This window comes from Echinops telfairi, unplaced genomic scaffold, assembly GCF_000313985.2.
Source record: "Echinops telfairi isolate 266 unplaced genomic scaffold, ASM31398v2 ScPeMD7_5;HRSCAF=22, whole genome shotgun sequence".
NCBI lineage: Eukaryota > Metazoa > Chordata > Mammalia > Afrosoricida > Tenrecidae > Echinops > Echinops telfairi.
Window position 1 is genome coordinate 130,287 of NW_022103901.1, and position 10,350 is coordinate 140,636.

At 55.9% G+C, this 10,350-nt stretch overlaps 1 protein-coding gene across 1 annotated transcript in view; it reads left to right on the forward strand.

Annotated features, from left to right (window-relative positions):
• The window catches only part of FAM20C (FAM20C golgi associated secretory pathway kinase), a 44,951-nt gene that overhangs the window by 14,001 nt on the left and 20,600 nt on the right, over window positions 1–10,350 (forward strand). Inside the window, exon 5 of the mRNA XM_004705870.2 lies at window positions 3,776–3,854. Coding sequence (XP_004705927.1) covers window positions 3,776–3,854 — 79 coding nt within the window. The remainder of the gene's footprint in view (window positions 1–3,775; window positions 3,855–10,350) is intronic.

Sequence of the window (10,350 nt, forward strand, 5' to 3'; positions counted from 1 at the left end):
GTTTCCAGTGTTGTCCCCTGTAGGGCTATGGGTCAGTGAGGGATGTCGTGTCTCATATTGGGGCTGGCCATATGGTCTTCTCTGTGGATTGACTGCTCTGAGTGGGAATATCACCATCAAGGCCTGGTGGGCCAGGATGTGCTCCACTCTCTCTTCCTCCCTCTTCATTTGCTCCGGTGTGCTCTGTTCAGACATGTCCCTCTCCCTGAGCTGCAGCTTCAGTGCTGTCCTCTGAAATAAATAGGGGGATGTGGGGCACCCTGGTAAGAAGCTCCCAGTGTTTCTATGGATTCGGAGTTCTGCTGTGAGGCAAGCAGAGGTAGAGACAGGGTGGACCAGGCACAGAGGGACTGGGGAAGAAGAGCCAGACCCTGGGAGCTGGAGGTGCATCCAGTGTGGCCCTACAGATCGGGCCGGTGTCTGGGGGGCCCAGTTCCAGGTTCCATCCTCATGGCTGTGGGGCCACCCTACATGCTAGTGACTCGTCTCGCCCGCAAGCTCTGCTGGAGAGGCTGCCGTGAGGCTCTGGTCACAGTGCTTGGTCCAGTCCCTGGGGCTTAGCGTGGCTCTGGGCACAGCTGGTCAGGGCAGCAGCGGTTATTTATAGTTGGGCTGGCTGCCTGGTAACGGCCAGGCAGTCACCCCTTTCTATTCCGCCTGAACTGGTGTGCTCCTGGCTGGGACTGCATCACGCCCAGCATGGCTCTGATCACTGTCCTTGGGAATGCTCTGGAAGGAGAAGCAGCTGCTGTCCCTAGGGAGGGGCAAATGCTGGCCTGGTCAGATCTTCACACCAGGACCCGGAACAGCCTGAGCTTCAGGCTGAACAAAGGGACCGGCCCTGCTGGATACAGGTTCCCACAGGAATTAACCCACAGGTAGACAGAGAGCCTGTTCCCTCTGGGGCTGATGGACTGGAAGCCTGCTGGGACAAAGGAGCCTTCCACAGTGGCCGCTGACAGGGCAGCAGGATGGGCCAGCGGGACCGGGCACCAGCTGCCCTGGCTGTTAGTTGGTTGGAGGTGGGCTGCTCGGCAGGAGTTCCAGACCCGGGGAAGGCACGGCTTCCCCCACCAGGTGGCTGCAGCAGCCACCTGGACATGTTGGCCCTGGTTGGGTGCTCAAGGACCCGGAGGCTGTTCCGGGGCCTGTAGTGACCCCTTTCCAGTGTCCCTGCAGCCCCAAGGAATGTGGAGCTGCCCCAGCTGGGTCCCTCGAGTGCCAGCAGAAGCTGCCATGCCTCTGGCTGGCCCCATTCTGAAGGGTGGACACCATGTCCTCTGGAGAGACTTGGAGGTGGCCTCTAAGGTGATGTGACTTAGAGCACACTGCTCTCCAGAAGGGTGTGCAGAAACAGCCACCAGGGCTGGAGGCAGTGGAGGCAAGCTTCCGGAAGGCTTTGTGTGCGGCTGGCTGGAGTGAGGGGTCTAGGATCTGCCCTGAGCCCGGGCATCAGGGTTCTGAGCCTCACAGGCTAGGACAGCCTCTGGGTTGGGTGCTCCCAGGGCCTGTGGCCAGTGAGGGCCTCAATTTGGGATCCTGGGATCCACAGGGCCAGAGCCCCCACACATCCTCTCAGGACACAAGCTCCGAGGGAGCTGGAACAGAGGGCTTCACACCAGTGAGCTCACTGCCCCCGATGCACCCACCTCGTCCTGACTCAAGTAGCTGTCCCGTCTGTCGCAGCAGATGGACTTACGAGGGAGCACGGAGCTCAACCCAGAGCTGGTCTTTCTTACTGGTTAAACTGACTGCTTTCCATTTCTATGGCTTCAGGGGCTGCTTTTCACTTAAGGTGTAAAGATGATCTCCGGGCAGTGGTTCTGGGTGCTTACCTTAACCTCCAAGGCTCCAGAGAGTCCATGAAACTTGAACTTCTGTCCTAATGTCCCCCCTTTGATTAGGATTCTTTTATAGGATCTATGATCCAATGTTCAGTCGTCATAGCCGGGCACCATGCAGTTCTGGTCTCCTGGCTAAAGAGGCAGTTGTTCATAGAGACAGTCAGCCTCATCCTCCAGACAGGTCTTATCTGGCCCTAACAGCAGTCCCGGAACTTCCTGCGTCCCGGCATGGTGGCGTGATGGTGGAGTGGGACTGGGAAGGCAGGGACCCGCACCAGAACAAGAGCTAGTGCCCATACAGCCCTCGAGAGAGGGCCCAGCATGATTGCAGTTCTCAGAGGCAGTGGGGCTTCTGCTTCCTGTAATTCTAACTATGGACGTGCTCTGTGCGGAGAGCCTGTGACAGAGTGGGCGGGGCCCAGAGGCAGCATGCCGATGAGAGTTGCTTCCAGAACAAGCACGATTAGACTGACCAGATTTGCACAATATTTTGTTATTAAATGGGGACAGGATTACAAGCTCTGACAGGAACAATTGATCCAGAGACCCGGGCTATTAGGTGCAGATGGGAACACTCGGTGGCCATCCCTGAACCAACAGGTCTTCACAATCACTTGTGCTTTCATCTGGTTAAAACTGTGATAAATGTGCATTGCAGAAACTCAGGAGGAAATAGAAAACTGGACTCACTGCCAGTGAGAGAGAGAGAGAGAAAGAGAGAGAGCTGAGGGCCAGGCTGCCCTAGCCTGGCACCCTGCACCCAGGACGCAGGCCTGCGGAGCAGCTCCTGGGGAGACAGGTCTGAGAAGCAGCCGTTGATAGGAAAGACGAGCCCTGTGAGCACAGGGGCTGAAGTGCCAGCTGCTAACCTAGAGGTTGGGCCTTGAACCCACCAAGTGCTCCTTGGAGAACGCTGAGGCCGTCTGCTCCTGTGAAGATTGTAGCCGTGGCACGGGGATATGAGGACAGCTCTTTCTGCTCTGTCTGCAGGGCCACTGTGGTCTGAACTGAGCCCACCACAGAGGGTTTGGTCTGTTGGGGTTAATAGTAAAGTCACAGGCTGTGTGCATGGGTGTCTGTTGTGTGTGAGTTCTATAAGGTGTGTGTCTATGGGAATGTTTCGTGCGTCTTATCTGTGAGTGGTTTACATGTGTGTACATATGAGGTGTGTGCATCTATGTTAATGTGGGTGCCTATGTATAAGCTTGTATGTATGAGTGTGCATGTGTGTATGTATGCATATATGTGTACGTGCCTGTGTGCCTCTGTACACACATGTGTACATATATAAAAGCATTCATGCACACACATGTGTGTGGCTGTGAGCATGGGCATATGTGCACACATATCAACACGCACGCAAATATTTTACGTGTGTGGTAAAACATATACGTGCGTGCATGCATGCACATGTTAATGTGCACATGTGTAGGAACATGTGTGTGCGTGCATGCATGTGTGGTGGGGTACGCACATGTGTGATCATGTGTGTCTATGGGAGCATGTGTGTGAATGTGCATGCATGTGTGAGTGTGTGTCTATGCAGACGTGCATGTAGACTGCAAATGTGTGAGTATGTGTGCACATGAGAACATGTATGTGAATAGGCATGCATTGGTGTGTGTGCATGCATGTGTGAGAGCATGTGTGTGCACACGTATGTGGATATACATGAATGTGTGTGTTCAGGTGTGTGTGCACATGCCTGGGGGTGTGACTGTGGGTACCTGCACAGGGAGGGCGGTCCTCATGGCGGGGCACACCTTCCAGTCTGGTCCCTTCAGCTTGAGTCTGAGCCAGAGAGTGAGAGTATGGGGTGTGCCACCCTCAGGGTGAGAAGCCATGCCTCCCACATGGAGGGAGTCGTACACCCACCTCCTGTCCTCTCGGGCCTGCAGCAAGTGACACTCTTTCTCTCCCCCCTCTTGCAGCCATGAAGTCGGGGGGCACACAGCTCAAGCTCATCATGATGTTCCAGAATTACGGGCAGGCGCTGTTCAAGCCCATGAAGTAGGTGCCAGTGCAGTTGGGCATAGGACGGGACGGGCGGGGTGGGGTGGGGTGGCGCTCAGGTCCCTGGCGGAGGGATCCAGGGCAGGGCAGGGGCGGTTCTCAGGCGGTTTGGGGCACACCATGTGGAACTGGCTCCTCCTCCGGACAGCAGTGAGCTGGGCTCTTCACTGCCCACCCCCGTCTCCCTTTCCCCAACTTTCCCCTTCACTGCCCAGGCCCAGCATTCTTACCAACAGGGATATTGGCGATTTAAACAAGAGTGGTCCCCTGCCGCCACCCAGGCCAGCGGTCAGGGTTGCCTGCTGCTGGCCTAGGGGCCTGTGTCTCAAAGATTCCGCTCTGCTCCCAGCCCCAAAGTGGCCTCGGACATGTGTAAGAGAGCAGGCAGGCTGTCTCTCCATCAAACTTGATTTACTAAATCTGGCAGCAGGTGAACATCAGCCCTGCTATTGTGTGTTTGTTAATTGTACGACTGGAAACCCGAACTGGGTTCTTGAAGTGCAGTGGGATGCGTGTGGTGACAAGTGGGTCTGCGTGGGGGCGCAGGAAGGGTCTTTGGTGGCCACTGATGCAGGTCTGTGGTCTGTGCAGGGCGGGGTGTGAAGGGGGGCGCTGTGAAGACTCCATCTCCTGACCCCATTTCCAGGCTCATGAATGTGCTGGGAGGACGGTGCCTTGGTGCTCGGGGTGCTGTGCACACCTGTTCCTAGGGGGTATTTTTGACCAACACAGTGTCGTCTCTCAAGGTCAGGAGGCTGGCAGTGCGGGTTCAGGGTGTCAGCTGCAGAGGGAGGCTGGCCCACACTGCCTGTTCATTCCATTCCGGGGACAGGTCTTTCTCATCTAGTTCCTGGGTCTAGGAGGTTCTCAGCGCAGGGACCCTCCACTCCCCGGCTCCTCTTTCTGGTGGTGGAAGAGCACTCGCATCCCTGCTGGTTCCCTTTGATCTCCGGAGAGACTGGCCGGACACAGTTAACCCTGCAGATTGCACCGTGCCACGTGAGCATAACTGCCTGTAGGCCTGCCTGTCCGCACCTCGGGTTTACAGCCAGAGGGCAGCAATAAGAGCAGGTCCTGAACGGAGGGTAAGGGCTTCATCGTGCGAATCATGGCCTAGCCAAGTTGGGGCCTATTTGGGGAGGGGCACACGACTCAGTCCATGAGAGGTAGTTTCCCCCTTTGTTCAATCTCCGGTGTTAGCAATGGTGGCAGTGAGTTCAGCACCTTCTGAAGCATTGGCGTGCCTGACAGGAGGCAGGTGTTGAAGGCCGTGTGTGACTGGAGGTCTCTCTCCATGCTTGGCCCTCCATGCCGTCCCTGCTGCTCTGGAGGGTGTCCTGTCTGTCCTCCTCCTAGCCCAGGGCTGCGGGACCCTGGGGCTGGGGATGATGCCCACTCTCACCTCTTTGAGGGCTGCACAGGAACTTGGCTGGCAGAGCTCCTGGCAAGGTGAGGGCGGGAGGGGCGCCAAGGGCCTGGAGAGGGCCGCAGACCTGGGATAAAGCACCCATGCCTATGTCTGGGGAGATGCTGAAACCATACTCATTCCTTTCCCTTGTTTCTGCTGGGTGCCTGGCTGGCCGAGCGGACCTTCTGCCCCTGTCATGTCCCAGGACTGTAGAGGCAGGCAGACACTGGCTGGCTGGGAGTCCTGAGGCCAGTGTGAACCTGGTGTCACCAGGGCCACGCTCCCTCTGAAGGCCCAGGGGAGTCCCTGCGTGTCTGGTCTGGTCTCCGTGCTCTCGCACTTTTGCTGGCTTGGCTTTCTCCTGGGCCTGTGTCCACGTCCCTTGCACTCTGCTGAGACGCCCCTCAGAGGGAATTGGGGTTTAGCCTCACCCTGCACGTTCAGGAACAAGAGAAAGCGTCCTGTTTCCAAACCAGTTCAGGAACAGGACTTCCACCCCAAGTTCACCCCATAAAACCTTCGGAGCACCTGCTGCCCACGGAGGTGGGCACTCTCTGCCCTTCAGGTCGTCTGTAGGACAGACAGCTCTCCAGAGACTCAGGAGCCTGTACAGTGGCCCCTTCAAGGGCCTGCTTATTCTCGAAGGTCCAAAGCCGCCTACACTCAGCTACTGACAGAAGGGCCAGTGCCCCAGCAGAAAGGCCTGGTGATCATTGGGACAATCTCAAAGCCTTTGAGGCTTGTTGACTGTGGTCCTGCGACCAGCAGCCCCTGGCTTCTGGGTGACCCTGCGGGGCCGGGCCTCAGGAAGGGGTCATCCACATGGCTGTGGTCTGTGGCCACCACCTTGGAAAATGAAAGCCCGTAATGAATAGTTCTCTTTAAGGAAGGACTTTTGTCTGTGAGCTGGTAGCAGCGTGGAATGTGGTCAATCGAACGCTGTGAGTCAGTCTTTTACTTCTGGGCTCTTGCAGGTAGAGGTGGGCATGGAGTCTGAGCGGGCCTAGGGCCATGGCTCTTCCTGGGAAGTGTGTGTGTGTGTGTGTGTGTGTGTGTGTGTGAGAGAGAGAGAGAGAGAGAGAGAGAGAGACAGACAGAGATAGAGAATGAGCGAGATGGTTCAAGATGTCCCTGGCTGTGCATGCGTAGTGAAGTGGAGAAACAGACCAGGCTAGAGCCCTCAGCCCAGGAGCTCCTGATACTCTTGCTTATGGGCATATTGCATTGCCTGCTTGTTTCAACGACTTCCCTGAGATGTGCTTCACACACCGTGCAGGTCACTCAGTATGCTCAGGCCAGCACATTCACAGATAAGTATCATCACCCCAACAGGTGAGGTCAGAAGACTTCATGCCCTCAGGACAAGCAACCCCTGCAGCCGCCCCTCCTCTCTGTCGCTGTGGCAGTGCCCACCGGGGCTTCATAGGGGGATCCCCGGTGGGATTCAAACAACTGGGCAAGCGACTTGCTGCTGTCATGAGCGTTTTAAGTGTGAAAATGATCTAGGCAGTTTATTTTTTCATACCGTTACTCCGGATGTAAGCACCCTGAAGCAGGTGCACACTAAAGCACAGTATGGGATGTAAATTTGTGATGTCTGCTTTGGGTGGCTGCCCAGCCACTCACCTTAGAGAGAACCCTGATTGCAAGCGCCATTTTAACCACTGCTTTGCCAAGTTCAGCAAAAATTAGGTTATCTGTTCTGCTGAACCGCTGGGAATCAGCGGCACCCCAACCCTGGGAGGGGATGATGTGATGATTGTCCCTTTGTGTCTGGCTTCTTCTCTCAGCGTCATGTTCACAAGGCTCCTCAGGACACCATTTCTCTCTGTGGCTGAGGGACACTCCACGGTGTGCGTAGATGGACCTCATGGTGCTCACCCACCGTCCGTGGCGGGCATGTGGGCTGACCTACCTCTGCACCGTGTGAGCAGACCTGAGTTTGCGTGTGAGCATACGTTTTCATATCTTCCGTGCACACCCCAGAGTGGAGCTGCTGGGCCACACGGGAACTCTAGGTTTTATCATCTGACAAACCACCCACTGGGACTGGACGAGGGGCACCGGCCAGCAGCAGCGTGGCATGGCATGGCGTGCAGCTCACTGTGGTTCCGATGCGCATCCCTGGGGACAATGGTCTTGGGCACCTTTCACCTGCTTGTCGGCCCACAACTCAGATTGGTTGGATGTTCAAGTCCTTTGTCTGGATTTAATTAGATTGTTTATTTTTTGTGTGAACAGTTGTAAACAGGCTTTGCATAGTATAGGTACAAGTCCCCTATCAGATATCAAAAACAACTTCTCTCATTCTCTTTGGCTCTCTTTTCCCTTTTCAAATGTTACCCTTTGAGGCACAACTTTTTGCCCGTTTTGAGGATGCCAGACTTATTTCCTTGGTGGCACCGCTGTTGATGGTGGTTGGGGGTTGCATTTAGGTTTCTAACCCAGAAACGTGTGTTTCAGTGAATGGTGGTGCAGACATGCTTGGGCCTGATGATGTTGTCAAGGCAGGACTCGTCTGAAGACGGTGCAGGGGGCAAGTGAGCAGAGATGAGGTGGCTGGACCAGGACAGGGATGGAGGGAAAGAGGTGGGGTTGGGCGGCCTGGAGGAGCAGCCCCCGGCATAGTGCTGGGCAGTGGTTGTGGGGACTGAGTGAAGGCTGGGTCAGCTTGACACCAGGGCTCTGGCTGTCATTGTCCCTGGTTCCCGGGAGGGAGCCTGGTCAGCTGCCATCCCATTGGCCCTGACTCACGGTGACCCTATCACAACCACGTGGACTGGCCCGCCCTGTCTCCATGATGGACACGTGCCCGAGCCCATTGTGGAGGCCACCGTGCAGTTCAGGAGGCGGGGTGGGGGGTGGGGGGGGGGTGTTTGCCTCCCGGCTCCCGGCCTGTGTGTGTTGGGATCAGTTGCATTCTCCCAGCCTGGCTCTTGGAAGCAAGTCTTCTGACCTTTCTTCCTAGTCTGTCTTAGCCTGGGAGCTCCACTGCCACCTGCCTTTCACGGGGACCCTGCTGCATGTGAAATCCAGGTGGCACAGCTTCCAGCCTCACAGACACCTGCAAGCCATCACGTTGGATACACGGACAGACAGGTGGTTGGAATACTCTCATTACTCATGCTGGGCGGGGCCTCACCTGATCGTTGATGTGATGGGTGAACCAGGCTGCGGTTGCCCACGTCAGACAGGTCCACCACGTGGTTAGAACGCGGCATGGGCGGGGGGTGGGGGGGAATAGAGGTGGGGGGAGGGGCTCTGAGCCACGTATTTATCAGCTCGCAGTCTGGGTGGGGCAGGTCTTGCAGAGAGACCAGCAGGAGGACAAGGGTTCACTTGACTGCATCTGGGACACTGAGCTGCACCAGAAACCCTGGGTGCTGACACTCACGGGAGCTTCCTGGGTGGCAGTGTCCCACGCACACCAATGAGGCAGGAGGGTGAGTCCCTCCAGTGTGGGATGGGGCGTTCTGCATCTGTAACTTCTGGCCCTCACCCTCCAAGTCCCTCCCTTTGCCTGGTTCTTAGTTGTCTCATTTGCTATAATACAACTGTAATTGTAGGCACAACACAGTCTGGTGTGTTCTGTGAGTCATTCTAGAGCATTCCAAACCTGAGGAGCTCATGGGAGGCCCTGAGTTGGAGCCAGCTGACCAGAGCGAGGGTGTCTTAGCACCTCCTGGGGTAATGGCTGGTGTCTGGAGTCTTGGGCAGATTTGGGGGCCCAGAGCACTGTGCCTTAGACTGTGATGTCTGGCCCAAGTCTGCAGTTGAGGCTTGATTGCATACAGTGCCTGAAGGGTGAGTCATGACAGGGAGCCCTGGCCACATCCCAGGCTGACTGACTTGTCCTCGCTGTGTGTTCTTGGGCCTCACCTGACAAGACTGCAGCTGTGGTTGAAGGTGTGAGAGTCCTGGCCCTTCTGGGCCTGCAAGCATCTCAGGAGGAGAGAAGGTCATTCATCCCCAGTAAGGTATAGTGAGTGACAGACTTGACCGAAGCTTTAGGCTGGTGGCCTTCGGTCCCAAGCCCAGGGATAACCATCATGCCCGTGGTTATTTCTGGACACTCTCCCCTGGTAGCTAAGTGTCCGGCTGTGAACAGTAGACAGCAGACAAATACTTGGTGCATTTGAAAAGTGGCTACTGCAGAATATGGCAGCTGTAAGCAGCTCAAAGTGGAGCTAAGAGACCGGCCACCCAGTGGGGGCAGCAGCACTCTGGGCTCTGGTTTCTCCACCAGGGGCAGATTGTGTCACTGCCCATTGCCTGCTGAGGCAGTTTGTAAAGGGCTCGCTCTGGCGTGACCAGAGCGGTTTGAGCCACATTGTTAAGTGGATGCTTTGGCTCCTGCGAGCTGAGGCTTCATCTCTGCTGGGGGTGCTTTGGGATTTAAACTGTCTCTGAAGGCGTTGAGGAGCAGATGTGCCCCCTAGAGGAGCATCAGGAGAGTGTCAACACTGGACCTCAGCAGCATGCGTTCTCCAGACGTGGCCGTCGCCCGCTAGGAGAGAAGAAGAAACATCATCAGGCCGGGTACAAAAAGTGTGAAGCGGGTCATTTCAAGCCTGGCTTAATGACCACCTGACCCTGAGACTCAGAAGCTAGTGTGGGAATTTGAGAAAGGGTTTGGTGACAGCTGGGTGATTATGCAAAGTGCCCTAGATGAAGCTGCGCTCCACCTGGCCCCAAAGCAGAGAGGACTTGAAATCACAGTTATAAAAATAGTGTCCACAGAGCAAGATGGCAGAGTGCAGGCAGCTCCCAGCTCCCCACCCCCACAGAGACTTAGGAGACAGCAGAGCAGTCAGAGCTCCGGAAGCAAGCACAGACTAGAGAGAGGTGTCTCAGGACAACAACAGAAGGAGGGTCAGAGCTGTTGGGGGCACATTGCTGGTCTGCTGTGGAAGTTAAGTAGCTATCAAATCAAATGAGAGTGTGATCAATTTAGCATGTGAAGTGTAATCCTCATGGTAAACACACACCAGCTAGAAAGTACGTAGAGAAGGGAACAGGGAAGGGATGCACGTGGTTCACCACAAACACAGTCAATGAAATACAAAGAAGGCAGTGATGGAGGAG